Genomic DNA, 24,143 nt, shown 5'->3' with positions numbered 1-24,143 from the left:
TGAGTTAAATTGTGAAATCGTGTTTCTAAGGCTGTGTGCAAAAAAAAAAAAAAAATGTAAACATAATACAGGCTACCAATTGGTAACACCTTTAACTTTCCCTCAATGAAACCTGCAGTGGCGACATAGATAGCGTAGTTCCAGTAACCTCCTCTAGGTACTCCATAAACACACACTAAAACTACCAGTCACCACTGCTAGGCGCCCATGGTATTTTGACAACGAGGTAAATATTTAAGATAATTGATCCCATAGGCCATAGTTTACCCAACATTAGACAGGGTTGATGCTAGCAGGTTGGAGGATATGTGGTTGGGTACAAAGGAATGACATTCACCACAGTAAGGGGAGCTGGCCATTTGGTTTCAAGCTACCAACCAGAACTAGCACTGACCATGAGCTCATCTTTCCTTACAGTGAAACTTCCCCCATCACAATAAATTCATATGGTTCCAAGCTACAAACGAAAACGAGCACAGACCATGATCTCATTTTTCCTCATAGGGGAAGCTTTCCCCCATCAGAATAAATTGCTCTCTGACACAGTAATTTCTAAAAAATTATATAATCTAGTAACTTGTAACCTAAGCTCAAATAGTTTCTGCAATGTCATGGATTGACTCCTACTGGAGAAAAGGATTTTTAAATAACATGAATAAGATTGGATTTTTACCTTAAAGGTGGATGTTTGATATCCAAACTCATATGTGAAATGAAATTTTGTTTCTAAGACAAGATTTTTAGTATGAAATGAATACCATTTGAATTTTTGCCTTAAAGATATCCAAACTGACATATAGACTAGAGTAGTCTTTATATGACATGATTTATGTATAGCATGAATATGATTAAATATTTTCCAAAAAGATATCCACACGTTAGAGGTTTGGATGTCTAATATCCATACTAATATGTAGATATGTGATGCAGATTGGTTAATGGAAAATAAAATATTTTAATATTTTATATTGTTTTCTCTTTCCTAGAGAAATTAGAATTTATTTACTTTTACAAGTTCAATTAAAATCATTTTCCTAGTTGAATTAGGATTTTAATTTTTTTTCTTTTCATAGTTAAGTTGTTTTTCCTTTCTCAAGTAGAAGTAGGTTTATTATTTCTTTTTCTAAAAGGAGTGGAAGAAATTTCATTCCTATAAATACTTTTTATAGAGAGGTTGATTAATATTATGTGTTTATTAAGAAAAGTTTGCTAGAGATGTTCTCTCTATTATTTTGCCTACTAGCCTAGCATTCTTGTAGAACTTAGGTTTCGTGGAAAAGTTGTAATAATTGTGTATTACAGATTCTGTTTCTACACACTCACACTACATCAATTTGAAATTGTGTTTTTAAGACACAATTTCTAAATAACATAAATAAGATTGATTTTTTGCCTTTGAGGTAAATGTTTGATATCTAAATTGATATGTATACTAAAATAGCGTTTCTCACACACTATTTTGGTATAAAATGAATACTATTTAAATTTTTTCCTTGTATATATCCACACCTTTAAGGTTTGGATGTCTGATATCCAAACTAATATATAATACTGAAATGGTATTTCTAAGACACAATTTCTATATAACATTAATTCTATTTTTTTTCTTAGGATGTCTGATATCCAAATTGATATATAGAATTGAATCGAAAATAGTATTTCTAATACATGATTTCTATTTAGCATGAATTCTATTGAATTTTTTCCGTAGATATATTCAAATTAACCTTACTGGTATCCAATAGATATGTAAAACTCAAATCGTGTTTTTAAGACACAATTTCTAAATAACATGAATAAGATAAATTTTTACCTTAAAAGTAGATGTTTGATATCAAAACTAATATGTCAACTTAAACAGTGTTTATTTTTAGCATTGAATTCCATGATGTGTTATGTCTTCCTTTTTTTTCTTTTTTCTTCTTTTGGTGAAATAATCAAAAGCAAGACCACATCAACAAATACAGAGAACAAACCTTCTCTTACACAAACTAAATCCAATATATTCTCAAGATTCAGGTACAATTTAAGCAACATCAAGACAACTAGATCCTACCATTATTTTGACTCAGCCTCTCTCATTTGTAAAATAATGAGAACCTCCCCCAAAACTCTTAAGCCTAATAAGGAGATACTACTAGCACACAAAAATACAACTACCAAACATTAACCAATAAAGTTTTGACAGTCATTCTCTACACTAAAGATTTTTCACTCATGCACTACTTCCTTGATTGACCCCAGAAAGTAAACTAAGCAATTTACTCCTCTGCCGTAAGCCTGTAACCCATATTCCATCAAACCTCAGCTCACATATTTTAGCCTGTTGATCAAGTCAAAACAAGCCTAAAATTGCAACACCAAAATTCAATTACCCTCACTCTACGAGGGACCAAACTACCAAGATATATCACCAAATTCTCTAAACTCAATTGACACATTACCATCAAGACCTAGCTCTGCCTTCTCACACCATAATGTAACCCCGTAGTCACAGTTGCTCAAATCTCTCAACTTCCAACTAGCTCAATACTCATGCCATAGCTACTTTCATACAACAGACACTCCATGTCCGATGAAAGACCTGTACCACTTTCTCATAGGTAGATCCGTAGATACTTGAAAAAATAAAGTTTTCCATATTCCAATCATTCCGCAATACACAATAAGTCCTATAGTAGGCTTTATTGGTGATTTATAAATAAATAAAAAATTAAAATCACTATTGAGGAATAGTCAAAGATATTTCAGTATTTCACCAGTTGAGGCATTGACATTGTTGAGCACGTGCACACACATAATGTTTGCCACTTTCTCCCAATGTGGCAAATGTTAGCCATATTTTTGCATACAATATACACTTTACACAATACTATTCATGTAAACTAATAATTTTTCATTATATATTTGAGAATCACATCAACCCCCAAGACAGCCTGATGGATTGGAATTTGCCCAGTACTTGAAATATGTCAAATGTCAAAATTTTGATAGAGCGAGCATTAATCCTTTTTTTTCTTTTTTCCCTTGTGTCAGAGCTCAATGGATTTAATGCACATGGACATTCTATAGTTTGCATGGCAATAATGTTGGAAACAGTTAATTAATGTCATAACTCATTTTATAATTATAATCATGTTTTTCACATAAAAATTAGCTGTTATGACTGACGGGCAACCAAGTCGTCCATTATCTGCAATTGAAGCAATAATGGAACACGGATCCATTGGACCTAAATGATTTTGTATGGGACAATGCTGTCTCACTGTCTCTTCCATAAACCAATATAATTTTCACAGAATTTCCAACTGGGACTGGCTTTTACAAAGGCCACGTAGAAGTATATTTAAAGTGAGTAGAGATGATATACGTTTCTAGGATTCCAACCTTTTGTAGCTAACTGGTTGAAGAGGTATACTTATACAAATGAAAATTTGTAAATGATCAATCACTGCTGCTTTGCTACACAAAATTTTCCATATATATCCTTACATAGCTTTCCTCAAAAAAAAAAAAATAGACACGCTTGATTCCAAGTCCAACACTTGATTCCTCATGTCCGATGTGCTAAAGTTTCATGTCAATTAGATGGTCATTAATGCTGAACTTTATGATATAATCATGTCCAAATTTCACAAGATACGACAAAAGGTTCTCAAATCTTTTGAGAATCAAAATTTCCTTTAATTTTTTTTTTTTTTCCACTTAATATGAGAATTCTTGGAGGAGAGAGATTTGATGGTGGAGCGTCGTCATCCAAAAGTTGAATAGGACAACTCAAGTCACTACAAGTGACGACTGTGGTTTCACAACAATGGAACAAAAACCTCAGAGCACTTACAGTAGTAGAGCTAAATAGCTATATTGCTATTTTAGATGTGCCAAACCACAAAAAAACCCCATGCAACAGTGGAGCAATAGCTAAATTTTTTAATTGAATTGTTACAGTGCACATCTATAAATAGATGTGCACTGTAGCTTGGAGCTAAAAAAAAAAGTAATTTTTTATTCAGCCAGTACAACTTGCTTCTTTTTTTATTCATTCTCTCATTCACTCCGGTCTCATTCACTCTCTCTTCATTCACTAAAGCTTAAGTCCAAAGCTCACTCTAACTGCCGTCGGCCTAACCATTGTCAACGTTGCCGCCACCGATCATCAACATCACCGCCATCCACCATCCGTCACCGTCAACGTCACCGCCACCGATCTCAAACTCTCACCTCTATTTCAACGCCGTCCCAAGCTGCCAATCAGCTCAAACCCACCGCCGATCAACTCTCTCAACCTCAAACCCACCAGTCGTCCCAAACCGCCGATCAGCTCAAACCCACACCGCCATGCGCCTCATACCCACGCTGCCGATCGGAGTGCTTGCTCGTGGTTGTGCTTGCTCACCGACGTTGTGCTTGTTTGTGATTAGTGATTTTTTATTTTGTTTATGATTGGTGATTTTGTTTGGTATGGGTTGAGAAAAAAGATTGGAGATTTGAGTTTTTTTTTTTTTTTTTTTTTTTCCCTGCTGTGGACTGCTGGTGGTGGTGGTGGTGGTGGTTATGGGTGTGGTTGTGGTTGTGGTTGATGGTAGAGGTGGTTGTGGTTGGTGCTGTGGATTTTTTTTTTTGGAGTGGGATATATTATTTTATTGTAATGGTTATATTATTTTATTGTGATGTTAATATTATTTTATTGTGTTAAAAGCTAAAATAAATACACTGCTACAACATATGTGTAGGTAAAATAGATAAAGTAATTTTTGATGGAATTAAAAAATTAAATTTTTAACTCTACTACTGTAAATACTCTTAGAAATCGTTAATGAAGTGAGAAATGGGAGAAAGACTAAGAGAATGTGAAATTGTGGGAAGAAATTATAAAGTGGTTGATGTGATGTGATGTGAGGAGTAAATTTTGATTTAATAAAGTTGGGGTTTTAAAATATGCAGGTAAAAGTCATGGTTTGAAAACATAATTTCAACATAAATATTTTTTTAGCAAAAATTTGAAAAAAAATTCGTGATTTTGAAATACAAATTTAACAAAAAGAATTTTTTTTTGGGTAAATAAAAATAGGAGTTCGCTAGATTATGCTAGTCCTCGAGTAAGGCGTTAGAGTTAAAGTCCTTAAGCCAACTCGTGTGAATATCCACTAACGGACTTCTGCTGGTAGTGAGACTCGAACCTAAGATTAGATGAAGTATCCAAGCTTTACTAACTGAGCCAAGCTCCCGTCGACCAAAAATAACTTTAAAACAATACAATTTTTTATAACTATAAGTAAAATAATACTATCATTTTGCTAATTTGGCCGTTTCATTTGTACCATTTTTTATTTTTTTTATTTTTTGACTAGTTGTACCATATTTTATTTGCTGGCCATGAAAATCCAATTTAAAATTAAAAAAATTGAACCTCTATAAATCGTGTTTTTACATAGATCTGGACATGTGTCTTGTCAATATTTTTAAGCTGTGTCAGTTTCAAAAGGTCAAATCCAATCTAGAGAGTAAACACTATAGGAGAGTCCAATCATGTACGTGTACCACGCATGTATTTGCCATAGAAGACTCAGTTTTACACGCTCTTTACTTTTGACTTCTTTTTTTGACAGCCACACTCTTAACGTGTTGACAAAACATGAGCGGTCTTTTCTTAAATAATATGCTGCCTATCACTGGACCCTAGCACTGAATCGTCTGCACTGAATCGTTCACTTTGGACCATATAAACACTGACTTGACACAATTTTTTCGTAATCTTTATAGAACTGTTGACGTTGACCAACTGTAATCACATGAATTTACGGTCTATTTGGATAGAACTTATTTTGTTAAAATTTAAAATTAAAAATTGAAAACACTGTAGCAAAATAATTTTTAAATGTGTGAATAGTACTGTGGGACCTATTTTTAATGAAAAAGTTGATAAAAAGTGGAGTTTGTGGGTCCGTGAACAGTGCATATGTGCACTGTTCACCGTAGAAAGTCAACAATTGCGGTTACTGTTCATTAAACAGTAACCGCAATACTCCAAATGAAAACGCATGAAAAAAAAAAAAAAAAAAAAAGAAACGCAAAGTAGAAAACGTTGAATACAAACACACACTATATGAAGGTTGCGTTTCGAACTTGAAACCAAGGAATTTTAAATGAAGGGATTTTAAAGGTTTGAAATCTGTAGTAGATTTGTCAAATTAAACTTTTGACTTTTTTTGAACTTCTTAAATAAGTTATTTAGATTTTAATCCTTAAATTCAAATTTAATTGTCCAAATCATGTCATCTAAACATATCAGAATTGTTATTAACATTCATCATAACATGCCAATTTAATAGTTAACAAAAAAAATTGTGAAATATTGTATCACTCAACTTGTATTGAAAGTATTGAAATATTTATTGCAACTATTGACGTGACTTATTGTGGATCTGTGATCACATGAATCCACCATTTACATAATTTTTATAAATATCAATCACAACATACCAACTTAACAGATATGAAAAAATATATGAAAATTTGTTTACCATATAAATAGACACCAAAATTAAGCCCTAGGCCTTGATAGAACTAAGTTAATTTGCAATAAGGAACAACAAGAGCCATGAAGCTTTCATTCCTCACGAGGTTTCTTATTCTCCTCTCTTTTCACCATTTAGCTTTTATCATCCTTTGCAAAGCCAGCCAGATTGACAACCTTTACGAGTTGCTTAAATCTCAAAAATCCCAAAATCCTCCAAATACTGAACTATGGGTTGGACTAGAAGATGAAGATAGCCATTTTTCTCCAGTGTATATTGGAGCACAAGATGGGTTGATGAAAGCTGACAAGATCAATGCCTTGCCAGGACAACCAGAAGGAGTAGATTTCGATCAGTATGCTGGCTATATTATTGTTGACCCTAAAGCTGAGAGAGCATTATTTTATTACTTTGTGGAGTCACCTCAGAATTCTGCCACTAAACCTCTTGTCTTGTGGCTAAATGGAGGTAAAGATAGTAGTACCATATCTTTCATTTGTAATTTTGTATGAACTAGTATAGGCACAAAGAATTAATGTAGAAAATAACCACAAGATTAGTCTTGCTTCATAGGCTGTGCCAATCAAGTAATAATATATGCAATTCCTAGCTAGTAACAAGAACAATATACTTCTATCTTTTCAGTCAAAAAAACAAGAAGAACAACAACGACGCTGATGATAAAAGTATAAAACACAAGTATTTATCCAATGCTAATATATTCTCTACACAATCAAACACAAGTATTTACGTGGGAATTCTTGGCTTATGCAGTTATGCCCCGCATGCCAACTATCATATTTTACTCCCTTAACTTACTCTCTTTGCACTTCCTAGTATTTTTAAAGGAAAATCTAAAATCCAGATCCCTCCTCCCCAAATAAATTATCCAAAAAAAAAAACTTTCTTTGTTTCATTATGATAATAGAACATAATGGCGTGTCCCAGCTGCCATTATTAGTGTGGGAAATTGGGAGTAGCCATGCCCGCTTCCAATATATGCAGAAATAACATATCTTTAGAAGAAAATTAATGCTAAACGTCCAAACTATTTTATAAATTCTTAATGCGTCAATAAGAATTTTTCATATTAACAGTTTATAAAAAAGTTGTAAGATAGTTTGTAACTTATCATTACTTATCTCAAGAATATGTAAATTATTATATATTAATTAACAAGTCAAAACGTAATCATAACCTAATATTACTCCATAATATATATATATACATTAATGGGTAATATGTGCAATACACAAAAAAATTAATATAATATAATTTTTTTCTTTTGTCTAAATATGAAATTTGATCATTATAATAAATATTATTAGGAAATAAATATGATTGAGGTTGTATATGAAATTAAATAATTTATAATTAGACATTATTATAAGTTATAACTGTATTTATAAATAGAATTATAAATATGATGTGCCAAGATTTTAATAGCTGGTTTAAATATAAAATAAAATTTAAATTTAATTAAAAAAATTATATACATATTAGAATAATGATGTGTAAAACTGTGAGGTCTCAAAAGTTTACATGACAAACTATTATGAGGCCAAGCAAATACATGCACAATATTCTTATTCTTCAGTGGCATTACTATGACCCTATCATACATATCTTCATGTACCAAATATATACAGGTGTGAACAAGCTTAATTGAGTGTCAAAAGTTCAAAAAGTATTTCATTTATTTAATTTTACTTCAAATAAGAGTATAGTTCAAGTTTATCACTAAGTTAAATTATATGTTTAGGCTTGATTTGTTTTCTTGTCATATAAGTTCAAACTTATTTACAAGTTACTCATCAACTTACTATTTTCGCATATATAATAATTGATAGAGAAGCGGAAAATAATTCATCTCCAGCTCGTCCAAATGGATCGTCCAGAGCCTACAGTGTAGGTTCATCCAAGAGTTAACCCAGAAGAAGGAGAAACGTTCATGGACAATAGCACCACTCTATAATTTAAGTCTCCCACGGACGACATGATCGTCCATGGGGGTCGTCCATGAACAATCATCGGATATCCTTGGACGACCAAACCGTCCTACACCAGACGGACGAAAGTGCAACACTTGGAACTTTCGACTAAACCCCCAACTATCTCAACAAATCCTTCGAATAAGTTAACTTCCGTTAGTGGTTACAATTTTATAGCCGTTGAGGAAGTTAACTCCGGACTTGTTGGCTTCCACAAATCCTGGGGAGGTTATTGGACAAATAACCGTCCCAGGCTCCCTATATAAAGGACCGGTCTGAACCCGACAGCGGTAAGAATTTCTCTGAGACAATTTTCCCAAATACTTGGAACATCCTTCTCTGCAAGACTAACTTCTCCATCGGAGGGGGTTCGACCGGTCTCCTCTTTGATTGTGTTTTGTTCCTTGTAGGCCTTCAACCGTTTCGATAGCCCACCGAAGCCAGGCCATCCACCTTACTGATTCGGAGCGATATCAGTTGGCGCCGTCTGTGGGAAAGCGAAAGTTGTTTTGCGACTTTCTTTTCAGCGACAAAGGGTTAGGATGGTCAGGACCAGGTCAAGGGCTACTAGCCCTGGCCGTCAGGGAAGCAGAGGCGCTTCAAGTGATCCCCAGCATGATCGCCAATCTGCACCAGTCATGCAGACGACGTCCGTGCAGCATGTGCAATCCATGGCGGCTGCAATGGCGGAATTGACTCTCTAAAACCAGGAGTTAAGAATAGAGATCAATCAAAGAAGACAGACACGTGAGGAACACAAAGGATAGACACAAGGCCATGGTGACAGAGAGAATACTGAGATTGGAAGTCAGTTTAGAGGCACCACTTCACGGGCGGTGCCACACTTGAAAGAGGAGATGGACCAAATGAAGAAAGTCATGGAGGAGATGAAGGAGAACATGAAGAGGACGAATCCTATAGAAGATTTGGTCCACAGAACTGACTCTCCTTTTACAGCTTCCATCAATGGCCACCCTCTACCATCAAAGTTCAAACTGCCTTCCCTGGACTCGTATGATGGGACGCGTGACCCATTTGATCACATTGCAACATTCAAGATAACGATGCACCTTCAAGGGGTCCCTGATGAAATCATGTGTCGAGCCTTCCCTACTACCCTTAAAGGCCCGGCACGAGTTTGGTTCAGTAAGATACCCCCAAGTTCCATAAGTTCTTTCGAAGAGTTGAGCAAATTGTTCGTTAACAATTTCATCGGGGGATAGAGGCACAAGCGTTCTTCGTCCAGCTTGCTCACCATTGAACAAAGGGAAAACGAAAGTCTGCGGTCATTCATCACTCGCTTCAACAGGGAAGCCCTTAGTGTGGACGAGGTGGACGACAAGCTTTTATTGGCAGCCTTCCATAACAGAATCAACTCTAACTTATTTATCCACAAGCTATATGAGAATGAGCCTCAAACCATGGCCGAGCTCTTCCATTCGGCTCAAAACTTCATGAATGCAGAAGATGCGATCATAGCCAAGAAGAGGAAAAGAGCTGAAAGGATGGAAGCGCACCCAACTCGACACTCAGAACAAGCCCCTCGTCCAAAGAAGGGACGGACGGAAGCTAAGAAGGAACAAGATAACAGGAAGACAGGTCCCTTGGGAAGAAGCCAGAATTATACGCCCCTGAACGCTCCACTTGATCAGGTGCTCATGCAAATCAAAGACGATCCTTCCCTAAAATGGCCAGAAAAGATGAAGGGAGATCCCAATAAGCGCAATAAGAGTAAATATTGTCGCTTCCACAGGGACCATGGGCATGACACGGATGAATGTTATGACCTGAAGCAGCAGATTGAGAATCTTATTAGACAAGGAAAGCTGAGGCACTTCGTTGGAAGGGATCATAGAGATGAGAAGTTGAAAGAGAAAATGGAGGAATCGTCTCGACCCCCACTAGGAGAGATAAGGATTATCGTTGGAGGAAACTCGATGGGACAATCTTCCAAGTCGAAGAAGACATATCTCAAAGTGGTGCAAAACGTCCAGCTATCTGGACAATCACCACGGACGAGATCAAGGGACGAGCCGGCCATTTCCTTCACCGACGAAGATGCTGAGAGGATCCATCACCCGCATGATGATGCAATTGTCATTACTCTGTTTATTGCAGATTATATGACCAGGAGAGTGTTAATTGACAATGGAAGCTCAGCGGACATATTGTACTACCCTACCTTCCAACAGATGAGGCTTGGGCAGGATCAACTTCGTCCAGTCTGCTCACCACTGATAGGGTTCGGAGGAATGAAGGTGCAGCCCGTAGGCACCATTACATTACCAGTGGTGGTAGGGCCATACCCGCAGCAGATAACTAGGGAAGTCAATTTCCTCGTGGTGGACTGTTCGTCTTCATACAATGCCATTATTGGAAGACCAACTCTGAACAGTTGGAAGGCGATAACATCTACCTACCATCTATCAGTCAAATTCCCTACGGAGTACGGGATAGGGCAAGCACAAAGAGATTAGTTGGCAGCTAGAGAATGCTACTTAGCCATGATGGTTTTGGACGAACAGATGCAGACAATGAACATCGAGGAAAGAAAGGTTATTGCAGAGCCCACAGAGGTATTGGAAGATGTTCTTTTGCAAGAAGATGATCCCGAGAAATTCACCAGAATTGGAACAGGTATGAAGGAGAAGGCAAGAAAAGACCTCATCCAGTTCCTGAGAAAGAGTATTGACGTTTTTACATGGAGTCATGACGACATGCCAGAAATCGACCCGAGTGTGATCACTCATCGATTGAATGTGTACCCCTTTTTTAAGCCTATTCGTCAGAAGAAGAGGGTATTCGCTCCGGAGCAGGATAAGGCGATCAAGGAAGAGGTTCAGAAACTGACCACGGCATAGTTCATTAAGGAAGTCTATTACCCGGATTGGTTAGCCAATGTGGTGATGGTGAAGAAAGCTAATGGAAAGTGGAGAATGTGCGTAGACTTCACTGACTTGAACAAAGCATGTCCCAAGGATAGTTATCCTCTACCACGCATTGATCAATTGGTGGACTCTACTGCTGGCCATCAGTTGCTGAGCTTCATGGACGCCTTCTCAGGATATAATTAGATCAAGATGGATGAAGCTGATCAAGAAAAAACTTCCTTCATTATCAGCCAAGGCTTGTTTTGCTACAAAGTGATGCCCTTCGGTTTGAAGAACGCAGGGGCAACTTATCAAAGGTTAGTGAATCACATGTTTCATCCACAGATAGGACGGAATGTGGAGGTTTATGTCGACGACATGCTTGTGAAGAGCATAGACGAGGGAAGCCATCTAGACGACTTACAGGAAACCTTTGAAACACTTCGGCGATATAAGATGAAGTTGAACCCAAGTAAGTGTGCATTCGGAGTATCGTCGGGAAAGTTTCTGGGGTTCATGGTTTCGCAAAGAGGAATCGAGGCGAATCTAGACAAGATCCAAGCTATATTGGACATGGAGCCACTGAAGAGTATCAAGGAAGTCCAATCCCTCACAAGGCGAGTTGCAGCTTTGAACAGATTTGTTTCGAAAGCCACAGACAAATGTTTACCTTTCTTCAAAGTCCTCAGGAAGGCATTTGTATGGACGGACGAATGTCAAAGGGCCTTCCAAGACCTGAAGGACTATCTCACTACTACCCCATTATTAAGTCCGTCCGTGCAAGGAGAAGAACTGTACCTATACTTAGCGGTGTCCCCACACACCGTAAGTTCAGCTTTAATCAAAGAAGAAGGGAAAGTACAAAAACCTGTGTATTACACTAGCCGAGCAATCAGAGGAGCAGAGGGAAGGTATCCGCTTATAGAGAAATTGGCTTTTGCACTAATAACAGCTTCTAGGAAGTTAAGACATTACTTCCAAGTTCATGTCATCAACGTCATGACGAACCATCCGCTTAAGAAGGCAATGAACAAGCTGGAAGCCGCAGGGCGGCTGATTCAATGGGCGGTGGAACTTAGTGAATTCGACATTCGGTACCAATCGAGAAATGCAATAAAGGCTCAAGCCCTAGCAGATTTCATCGCAGAGTTCACTCCGAGTCATGAGGATCTTGAGGAAGGAGAGTACAATAACAAATGGGTCGTCCATGTAGATGGATCGTCTTCATTGTATGTTGGAGGAATAGGAGTTGTTTTGCAATCGCCAGAAGAAGACAAATTAAAGTACAAGGCCCGTTTGCAATACCAGACTACTAACAACGAAGTGGAATATGAAGCCCTTCTAAAGGGGTTGGAGTTGGCCAAGTCTGTAGAAGCAGACTTAATACTTGTTTTGGGAGACTCTCAATTGGTCATAGGCCAAGTAAATGGGACATGCGAAACCAAGGAAGACAGAATGAAGAAATATTTACGGAAGGTTGTACGCCTTGTGAAGAAATTCAAAAAAGCTGATTTTGTTCAAATCCCGAGGGAAGAGAATATGGAAGCAGATATTCTGGCAAAGGAAGCATCTGCGAATGAAGCGTTGGACGAGTTGGATGAAGTACGCTACATGCCAAGTATAGACCTTCCAGAAATGCTACAGATAGAAGGTGGCGGAAATTGGATGACCCCAATAGTGTCATACTTAAAGGACGAAAGGCTTCCAGAAGAGAAGGACAAAGCTAGGAAGCTCAGGGTCAAGTCAGCCAGGTATGTACTTTTGGACGAAGTGTTATACAAAAGAGGTTTTTCCCAACCTCTCTTAAGATATTTGGCTCCGGACGAGGCAAATTACATGTTGAGGGAGGTTCACGAAGAAGCATGCGGAAACCATTCAGGAGCCAGATCACTCGTCCATAAAGTTATCCGTAGCGGATTCTATTGGCCAACCATCCAAGCTGATGCCAAGGCATATGTCAAAGTATGTGATCAATGTCAACGCTTCAGCAACATTCCCAGACAGCCAGCAGAGTATCTCACGTCAATGATGGCCCCTTGGCCGTTCGCGCAATGGGGACTGGACATTTTGGGGCCCTTTCCGACTGGAACTCGGCAAATGAAGTTTCTAGTAGTAGGGATAGATTACTTCACAAAATGGGTGGAAGACAAACCCTTGGCAAAAATTACGCAGCAGAATGTCAAGAACTTCGTCTGGAAGAACATTGTATGCAGATTCGGGGTACCTAGAGTACTAGTGTCTGACAATGGACGACAGTTTGACAACACACCTTTCAGGGAATTTTGTGAACAGCTTGGAATGAAGAACCATTACTCCTCACCCTCCCACCCACAGGCCAATGGCCAGGCGGAAGTAGCGAACCGATCCTTATTAAAGATCATCAAGACTCGGCTCGAAGGGGCAAAGAGAGTATGGCCGGATGAATTACCAGGGGTTTTATGGGCTTATAGAACGACAGCGAGAACTCCAACAGGGGAAACACCTTTTAAACTAGCCTATGGAAGTGAGGCAGTTATACCAGCAGAAGTACACATGACGAGCCACAGGGTGAGGAAGTATCAAACTGAAGAAAACAAAGAACAGCTCCGTCTTAACTTTGACCTTATGGACGAGGTCAGGATGGATGCAGAACAGAGGACAGCTAGGTACAAAAATCTCATGGCAAGGCAATATGACGCCATGGTGAAGCCTAGGCGTTTCAACATCAGGGATCTCGTCCTGAAGAGGGTTACCTTGGCAACAAGAAACCCGGCCTACGGGAAACTTGGCCCAAATTGGGAAGGACCTTATAGGGTTATCAACTGCAAGAGGCAAGGATCCTATTATTTGGAAGTTTTGGATGGACGAAGGCTGGAACACCCTTGGAATGTTGAGCACCTCAGGAAATACCATCAATGAGTGCTGACTCTTCACCAGTGTCCTTGGACGAGATACCTGGACGAGCATAAGTGTGTTTACTACTATCGTGTGTTTTAAGTATTTTAATATCCCCTAGAAAGTACATTAGTGTTTTCACTTTTGTGCTATTCATGGACGAGTTGGTTTGTATTTTTAATTCAATAAGGCACTAGCTCACGAGCATGTGCCATGCCTGTGGACGAATGTTTACATAAGTTTGGATTTTCAAATATATATAAATATATATATATATATATATATATTGTGTTTTCAAGTATATTATTGGAATCCTTTGTATGTTCATTCAGATTGATCGACAAAAAAGAAAGATAAGCATGGACGAATGAAATCCTTGGACGCAAGGATATATCGTCCATAAGCTTTCCTCCAAAGGAAAAATGAAACAAGGTACATCCGTCCAAAGCGTGAGACGAGATGAAACCTAAGCTAAAAATGAAGCTAAGGTCCATCCGTCCAGAGCATAAGACAAGATGAAACCTAATTTAAGGGTATACCCGTCTAAAACTCAAGATGAGATGAATTCCCAGAAGTGTTCGTCCTAGACACGAACGAGCAAAGACTTCAAAACTAGCTTAACAATCCATTGCATTGGACGAGAAATCGCTGGAAAGTCTAATCATCAAGGACGACAAAATGATCGTCCATAATCTTGAAATGATGAAAAATCTAGCTAAAAGGAATTAATTTACTCTATCTTGGTGATGTAATAAAACTTCACCCCCATACTCAAGACGAGGCGAACTGAATTCCTGGGTGGACGAACCACATAGTCAAATGATATGACTTATGAAAATAAAAATTTCATACATAAAACTGGAAATGTATATATTCAAACACAATGGAAGATGAAAATAGAAATATTCATTTTTTCATGAAATTCAAAGAAGGGTGGACGACCCACGTCCAAAAACCCCTTAAGTTGTGAAAATGAAACTGTATATAAAACTCGTCCACAATCTTGGACGAGACAATTGTACTTGTATGAACTGGAATAAAAAGAAAAAGAAACAAAGCCCAAAACAACGGGCACTTCCAGATAAAAGTAAAACAAATTTTAAAGGAAATTGCAAATCATTTAGGCAAACTAGCCTTGGGGTCATCCTGGGTGACCTCGGTATTAGCGTCGTCCATGATGTTGACGTCCTCGGAACTTGTCTGCAACACGGAACTCTCTGTAGCAAGAGGAAGCTTGAAGGAGTTGAAGTCCAAATCAGGATATGCCTTTTTGGCATCAGCACGGAAGTCTTCATAGCCAGCTGCATAATGACTGTCTAGACGATTCTTATACTCGTCAGACTTCTTAAAGGCCGCAATAGCTTCTTCACGTGCCTTCTCCAAGGACGAGGTAAGCTCTGAAACTTGTCCTTCGAGATGGACGATGCGGGTATCTTTCTCTAAGTTGTCAGCTTTGAGATCTTCCACTTCGTTCTTCAGCTTCGTCTCACTTCCCAGCAGACGATTAAAATCCTCAGTCAACCTAATGACCTCCCCCTTCTTGAGCAAAATCTCATGGCTTAGCTCCTTAGCCTTATCCTTGGCCGTCTTAGCATCTGAAGCAAGCTCCTTGGCTTGACAGGTTGCTGTATAAAACTTTGACATAGCCTGCATTTGGACAAAAAAGAGTTAGACATTTCATTCAAGATAAAATGTTTATACACAAGGACGAGGAAGAAACTTACCTTGAAAAGATCATGGATGCCAGAGCGTTCAAACTCCTTCACTAACATGTTGTAACATTCGTTAACTTCACGCTCAGTGACGATCCCTTTGAACGTCCTCCGTGCATAACCCTCGTCCAGAACCAAATTAGGTGGACGATCAAAGGACTCAGAAGGGCTAGGCTTATGAGAAGCTTTGGGAGGAGGGGGAGGATCAGACTGGACAGGATGAACTGTTTGGACGGGCTCCACGTCCACCACAGGTTCGTCCAAGTTCACTGTTGGTGGTACGAACTTGGGAACCTTTGGAAAGGAAGTCTTACTTGACTTTTGCTTCTTGTGGCCACGACGACTGGGGAGGTCGTCCAGATCCACAGTACTCGAGATTGGTTTAGACTTCCTCTTCAAAGCTTGGACGGAAGCCACTTTGGCAGTAGGGGCAACAACATCCTCGTCCCCGCTAGTCACTGCTTTCTCTTTATTTTCCCTCATCGTACTTATCCCTATGACGAGGAAAATTAATTTTTTTTTTTTTTTAAAAAAAAAAGAAAGGAGAGCTGGAGTAATAAAATATAATGGACGACACTTACTTTGACGAGTCAACTCTTCGTGACTTAAGTTCTCAGCGGTAGGAACTGGACCAAGTCCCCAAGTTGCTAAACGACTAAGGGTAACTAAGTCGTGGAAAGTCCTTCCTGGAAAGGTGCGAACCACTTCTATCTGGTCCAAGAAAAACTTATCCAAGTGTGGACGAACAACAGCTGCATCACCAAGAGAGGGTTAGACGACTGACAGATATAAAAAAAAAAATTTTAAAGGACAAACGGGATAAAATGGAAAGAAAAACATACCCTCAGGACGAAGACAACCTAGAGGGCTGGTAAAAGGTGGGAAGAGGGGATTACCCACATCAGCTGGGTCCCCAGCCCAATTTCCAGAAATAATAAAAAATTCTTTTTTCCAAAGTCGGTCAGACGAACAACGGCCCTTTATTAAACTGTAATATGAACCTCTGGACGAGAACTGGTAGAAACCAGCAAATTTGTTGATCTCTGAGGGCTTATAACAGTAAAGGAACTCGTCCACTGTAATTGGACGGTCCCCTTTCAATGCCTCACGCCACAATACTTGCATTGCAACTATCATCTTCCAACCATTGGGGTTGAGCTGGTTAGGTCCAATACCCAACCTTTGGAAGAGGTCTCTGCAGAAAGAATTTAGGGGAAACCTAAGACCAGCTAAAAGGTAAGAAGCGTATACCCCTAAGCCAGAGGAAGGAGAGCAACATCATTCTCCAGCCTTGGGTAGACGAGGGTTAAGCTCTTTAGGGATTTGATATCTATCTACAAGAGTTTTTAACTTAGCACCGTCTAAAGGTGGATGCTACCTCTGGGGCACAACTATATATAACATCTTCTTCGTCCTCTTCCTCGTCTTAAGGGGGACTAGGTGGCTGCCTAGACGAACTAGCCCCAGATCCAGAAGCCGCCCTACGTCGTTGTTCCTGAAATTCCTCTAAGGGAATGCCAGGAACCCCAGACGAGTAATGCTCGTCTGAGGAATCACTACAGGACGAGCTATCTACACTACCACTCCCAGAAGAATCGTCCTGGTACTCGTCTATCTCTTTCTCTAAACTACTAGACGAAGACATGGCTGAAATGTAGAGGACTTAAAATGAGAGCCTAGAAAAGAAAGAGGAAATACCTGATGAAACTAGGACGAGAGCTAGACGAGGATCTTGGACAAGTTGGCAGAAGAGAGAATGAGGAAAAAAGTGAGGGGCATGAAAGAGAATGCACTATTTATAGGCCTCAGCAACAGGATCAACGATACGACACTCGCCACTCAGAGATTGACACATGGCAATTACCTTGGGAAACGAGATTGACATGATTGGCCAACCAACAGTTTCGCGACACGTGGCGTACGAAAAAGTGAAATTTTTTTTAAATCACAACAATGTCCTGGACGATCCTTTGAACAAAGGGGCAACTGATAGAGAAGCGGAAAATAATCCATCTCCAGCTCGTCCAAATGGATCGTCCAGAGCCTACAGTGCAGGTTCATCCAAGAGTTAACCCAGAAGAAGGAGAAACGTTCATGGACAATAGCACCACTCTATAATTTAAGTCTCCCACGGACGACATGATCGTCCATGGGGGTCGTCCATGAACAATCATCGGATATCCTTAGACGACCAAACCGTCCTACACCAGACAGACGAAAGTGCAACACTTGGAACTTTCGACTAAACCCGCAACTATCTCAACAAATCCTTCGAATAAGTTAACTTCCGTTAGCGATTACAGTTTTATAGCCGTTGGGGTAGTTAACTCCGAACTTGTTAGCTTCCACAAATCTTGGGGAGGTTATTGGACAAATAACCGTCCCAGGCTCCCTATATAAAGGACCAGTCTGAACCCGACAGCGGTAAGAATTTCTCTGAGACAATTTTCCCAAATACTTGGAACATCCTTCTCTGCGAGACTAACTTCTCCATCGGAGGGGGTTCGACCGGTCTTCTCCGGTCTCCTCTTTGATTGTGTTTTGTTCCTTGTAGGCCTTCAACCGTTTCGATAGCCCACCGAAGCCAGGCCATCCACCTTACTGATTCGGAGCGATATCAATAATAAACAACACCACTAAAAATAATTTACCACTTCACAAAAATCTATACTAATAATTATTAACTAAATTTTATTATTTAAAAAAAATTGCCACTTCACAAAAATATAAACTAATAATTATTAACTAAATTGTATTATTTGAGTTAATTAGATACAATGATTTTAGTTGAATGAACTGACAAAAATTAGAGTCGCCAATTTTATATTTTTTAAAATGATATATATGAGATTAGATATTAACATTATTAATTATTTATAATTAATAATTTGATCTCTCTCTCTCTCTCTCTATATATATATATATATAAATGGGGGTTTATGTTACGTCTAGTGTAACTTTAAGCAATGTTACACCACTCAGTATTTTTTAATTGGGCATAAATTTTGACAAATACACCTTTAGAATACATTATCTTAGTATATTCTCCATACTTGCAAAATTTCAAGGTGATCAAAGATTAATAGTCATGTCATCAATCAATTGTTTAAATTCAAATTTTTGTAGGTTAAAATAATACATAAAAGATGAGTTTATAGATCAAATGGTAAATAACATCTAATCGACATATAATTTGGCATGAGTGTTAATAATATATATAGAACATGTAATTCAATAGTAGAATTTTCAAAATATATATGAATTTATAATAAGTTAGTAGGTAGTATAACATTACTTAGAATTACACCACGAATAACTTGACGCCAACTTTATATATATCCCATCCGTGTACAAGGCATGGCCTGAGGAATCTTCATAGTTCACTTCATAGTACTACTTCCCACCTAACATTAGCAACAACTAGAAAATGTAAAGTAGAAGATATTTTCTACTTGATCTCCATCCATGTTGTCATCATGTTGTCCACATGACACGTATCATCAACCTAAATTACCTAATGAATGCTATGTATTATCAACTGTGTTTTTTCCTTTCAGTGCATACAATGTCTTGCCTCACCCAAATTTTGACATTTCTTGAAGGGCATTGATAATTATAAAAATCTAAGAGGAAACTATCCTTTGCATAATCTATAATAACAAATTGATTGAAGGAAAAGAAAACCCTTGTATTTAAAAGTTGAAATGTATTATTTATTATTCCTACACTCATATTAAGCCACATCAGCATAGCATTTCAGTTCATTCAGTCTCATTGGATCTACTACAGTCCATTCGGTCCATTTTGGTCTATTCGGTTCACTTCGGTCTATTTGGTCCATTTGATCTATTTCAGTCCACTTCGGTCCTGTTTGGTCCATTTCAATCCACTTCAGTGCTATTCGGTCCACTTCGGGCTATTTGGTCCATTTGATCTATTTCAGTCCACTTCGGTCCTGTTTGCTCCATTTCAATCCACTTCAGTGCTATTCTGTCCAATTCGGTCTATTTGGTCCATTTCAGTCCAAAATAGCCCAATTTGATCCTATTAGTCCCATTTGGTTCATAACAGTCCATTTTGGTCACATTCTATCCAATTCGGTCCATGTTGGTCCATTTTGGACTAACTGGGTCTTGATTCTATTTTACAGGTTGCTTTTTCAATTTTGGGCTCAATTTCTTTCTTTTTTTTCTTAAGTATTGTGTTAAAAAGTTTGAAATGCTATCCTACTTGGGCAAACTCTTTAATTTTGAACTTAAAAATATAAACACATTAGAAGTTAGAAATTAAAAATAAAGGTCATAAAAAGGAAACAAAAATGATAAATATTCAAAAAATAAACTTAAAATCCAAATTTCAATAATACAAGAATTAATAAATTATAGGGTAAACTACGTTTTTTGTTTCTATCTTATACACCATATTTCAATTTGATCCATAATCTTTCAATTGTATCAATTTGATTCCTAACCTTTCAATACCGCGTCAATTTTCTCACGTGTGAGTTTTAATTAATTCAACTAATAAAGTCCCTAATAGTTAACACTATAAGTTGAAACTCTCAAAAAAAAAAATAAATAAATAATAAAATAATAAAAAACATTTTCTCAAGCATAGCGTGAGTTGCAGCTAGTGATCTATTAAAAATAACACAATCTCCTTCTGTATTATAAACATGCACCTTCCAAATTTCCTCACTTAGATTTGCTCTCTCTCTCTCTCCCTCATATTTCTGAAGTCCGAAATAAAATGGACCGCATAATTTTATTGCATTACTGATTTACTTAAGTTCTAAACTTTTTGTTTCTCAAAAAAAAAAAAAAAAAAAAAAAATTCTAAACCTTTTTCGTGACAACAACAACAATAAAAAAATAAATTTATAATAAAAAAATAAAAATAAAAAAAATCGCTTACCCCAACATATGGTCTTTTCCTACCATTGGCAATGAGACATTACGCTTAACTACTTCTCTAATTTGAGAAAGAGAAAGAGACCATGTGAGCTGAGACATACGCTTAACTACTTCTCTATTTTGAGAAAGAGACCAGGTGCTCACCTCGATGCCACCTCCATTGTTTCCATTATATCTAGTTCATAGCAAGTTAGCAACTACGAAGAGATTAATAAAAAGGATACTGAGATTTACAGGCCCGGGATGCTCTTCTTTTGGATATGGAGCCATGGAAGAACTGGGACCTTTCAGAGTCAAGAGTGATGGAAAAACACTTTACCGAAATGTTTATGCATGGAACACAGGTAAGCAGATTCTAATTTCACTTTCAAATGATAGAGTAAAGCTGTAGAGCTTTAAGTACTCTGGACATCTTATCTGAATCTTTTTCTCCTTAGGTAAAACTAATACCTGTAAAAATTTTGGCAGTGGCAAATGTTATCTTTTTGGACTCCCCTGCTGGTATTGGGTTTTCATATTCGAACACCTCCTCAGATTACATAAAAAACGGTGACAAAAGAACAGCGGAGGACTCTTACACTTTTCTAGTGAACTGGCTTGATAGATTCCCACAATATAAAAACCGAGATTTCTTTATAACTGGAGAAAGCTATGCTGGTCATTATGTACCTCAACTTGCTTGCACAATTCTCTCAAAGAACAAGAACAAAAACCAAACAGTAATCAACATCAAAGGCATTGCAGTGAGTATATTGTGAAGTCTATCTTCAGTCTAAGACGTGCCTGTATCTCAATGCTAATTAAGGCTTCCATGTAAATGTCAATGTATGCAGATTGGGAATGCTTGGATAGATGATGGTATTGGTCAAATGGGCACATATGATTATTTCTGGACACATGCTTTAAACTCCGACGAAACTAATGCAGGAATTCACAAGTACTGCAACTTCACTACCAGTAATTTTTCAAGTACATGTCATGACTATCTAACTCAAGGAAACATAGAGGCTGGAGCGCTCGATGTTTCTAACATATATGCTCCAGTTTGCAACTTATCATCGCCTAAGTCAGGTCCAAGCGGTTCTGTAAGCCTTTACGCATCAATCAAATATAAATAATTTAAAATTTATTTAGAATAATAAAGAAATAGCTATGGAGATTATTATATATACATGAAGTATACAATTAGGTTTGACTTGATGCTCTTATAAACTAAGCATGAATTTCATCGCAATAATCTGTGATTATGTATTCAGTTGACATGTGCATTACAAACTTAACTGGCCTTGTAATTAGAACTAACCTAGAAATGGTTTTAATCTTACACTATATAGGTCCACGATTTTGATCCCTGCTCCAACCATTATGTTGATACATATCTAAATCTTGTTGAGGTGCAAACAGCTCTTCATACAAAAGCTACAAAATGGGAAGCTTGCAGGTATGAGTGACTAACCTGTGGTACCCGAGGACTAGACAACATTGGTAGAGATAATCCTGTCACGAAGCATGAAAAAATACAAGTCCAACATATGCAAAGTTAAGATCTTTCTTGTACTAAAAGTGCCACCCAATATAAATGTCTAATTTTGCTTCTGCACTGCCTGCAGAAGTACTCCATGGACAGACAGCCCAACAACAGTTCTGCCCACTATAAATCAGATCATTTCAAGTGGAATTAGTGTATGGATATACAGGTACACCCTCATCTTTACATGAGCCTTTATGGTTTTTTCCCAGTGACTGTAGGTCAAAATCTATACCGTTAAATATTACAGTAAGTAGATATAATACAGGCTAACGATTGCTAGCACCTTAAACTATCTGTCAATGAAACCTGCAGTGGCAACATGGATGGCCTAGTTTCAGTAACCACCTCTAGGTACTCCATAAACACTCTAAATCTACCGGTCAACACTACTTGGCGCCCATGGTATTCTGGCAATGAGGTAAATATATAAGATAATTGATCCCATAGTTTACCCAGCAGCAGTAAACAAGGTAATGAATTTTCAACATGATGATGCTGGCAGGTTGGAGGATATGTGGTTGGGTACAAAGGATTGACATTCACCACAGTAAGGGGAGCTGGGCATATGGTTCCAAGCTACCAACCAGAACGAGCACTGACCATGATCTCATCTTTCCTTAAAGGGGAACTTCCCCCCTCAGAATAAATTGCCATCTGACACGTTAATTTCTAAAAATTCATACCATCCAGGAACTTGTAACCTAAGCTCAAATTGTTTCGGCAAGGTCATGGATTGACTCCTACTAGAGAAAAGAAACTCAAAAAATAAAAATAAAAACTATTTATTTAGTATCATATTCCATGCTGTGTTATTTCTTCCATTTTTCTTTTTCTTTTTTCTTTTGGTTGTGGAAATAATCTACATCAAGCCCACAAGTACAGATGACAGAATCTCTCATTTGTAAAATAATGAGAACCTCCCTGACATGTAACTTTAAATCTTCCCCAGAACTCTTAAGCTTAAGGAGATCCTACTAGCACACATGTGCACACAAAAATACAACCACTAAACATTAAGCAATCGAGTTGTGACAGTCAAACTCTATACTGAAGATTTATGCACTACCTCCCTGATCGACTACAGAAAAAGAAAAAAACTAAGCACTTTCCTCCTCTGCTTCAACCCCTCTTCAATCAAACCTCAGCTCACATATTTTAGCGTGTTGAGCATGCCAAAACAAGCCTTAAATTGCAACACCAAAACTCATTTACCCTCACTCTAAAAGGGAAAAACTACCAAGATATATCATCAAATTCTCAGAACCCGAATAACACATATCTACATCTTCTACTCTGGCTACTCACGCCACAATGTAATAACCCCAATTGCTCGAATCTATCAAAATTAGCTGACCCACATGAGATGCACTCTCAATTTCCAACAAAATCAATACTCATGCTATAACTACTACTTTCATTCAACAGGCACTCCATGTCTGATGATGGACCTATACCACTTTCTCATCAGTAGAATACTTGAACAAATAAAGTTTTTTCCGTATTCCAATCATTCTGCAATACCCAATACAGCCTTTTTATTTAATAAAACCACTCATTACTTATCGATCCCCCCCCCCCCAAAAAAAAAGACTCCCACTAAATAAGGATTACCAAACAATTAGACAATACTTTATCAAAAGTACAGAAGAAGACCAACTGTATATTTGTCCAATGATCCCTACCTATGCTAAAGGCAGACTCCAAACCCTTCACTTTGGAAGCACAGAATATTTT

General features: G+C 37.9%; 2 protein-coding genes across 2 annotated transcripts; one reads left to right on the top strand and one right to left on the bottom strand.

The window, feature by feature from the left end:
* The first annotated feature begins 6,601 nt into the window (after positions 1 to 6,601).
* Positions 6,602 to 23,952, top strand: LOC115974336 (serine carboxypeptidase II-3-like). Its single transcript, XM_031094637.1, has 8 exons — positions 6,602 to 6,986; positions 21,115 to 21,222; positions 21,347 to 21,621; positions 21,712 to 21,963; positions 22,213 to 22,319; positions 22,489 to 22,575; positions 22,722 to 22,827; positions 22,912 to 23,952. The coding sequence occupies exons 1-8, from the start codon at positions 6,602 to 6,604 to the stop codon at positions 23,053 to 23,055; spliced, it is 1,464 nt and encodes a 487-aa protein (XP_030950497.1). The 3' UTR covers positions 23,056 to 23,952.
* LOC115974338 lies at positions 15,336 to 16,057 on the bottom strand. The gene is made up of 2 exons (XM_031094639.1): positions 15,978 to 16,057; positions 15,336 to 15,900 (listed from the first exon to the last, which is right to left on the bottom strand). The coding sequence occupies exons 1-2, from the start codon at positions 16,023 to 16,025 to the stop codon at positions 15,370 to 15,372; spliced, it is 579 nt and encodes a 192-aa protein (XP_030950499.1). The 5' UTR covers positions 16,026 to 16,057; the 3' UTR covers positions 15,336 to 15,369.
* Positions 23,953 to 24,143: the final 191 nt, after the last annotated feature.

The sequence above is a fragment of the Quercus lobata genome, chromosome 2 (assembly GCF_001633185.2).
Source record: "Quercus lobata isolate SW786 chromosome 2, ValleyOak3.0 Primary Assembly, whole genome shotgun sequence".
In the NCBI taxonomy this organism is placed as follows: domain Eukaryota; kingdom Viridiplantae; phylum Streptophyta; class Magnoliopsida; order Fagales; family Fagaceae; genus Quercus; species Quercus lobata.
This window is presented reverse-complemented; position numbering and strand designations above follow the sequence as displayed.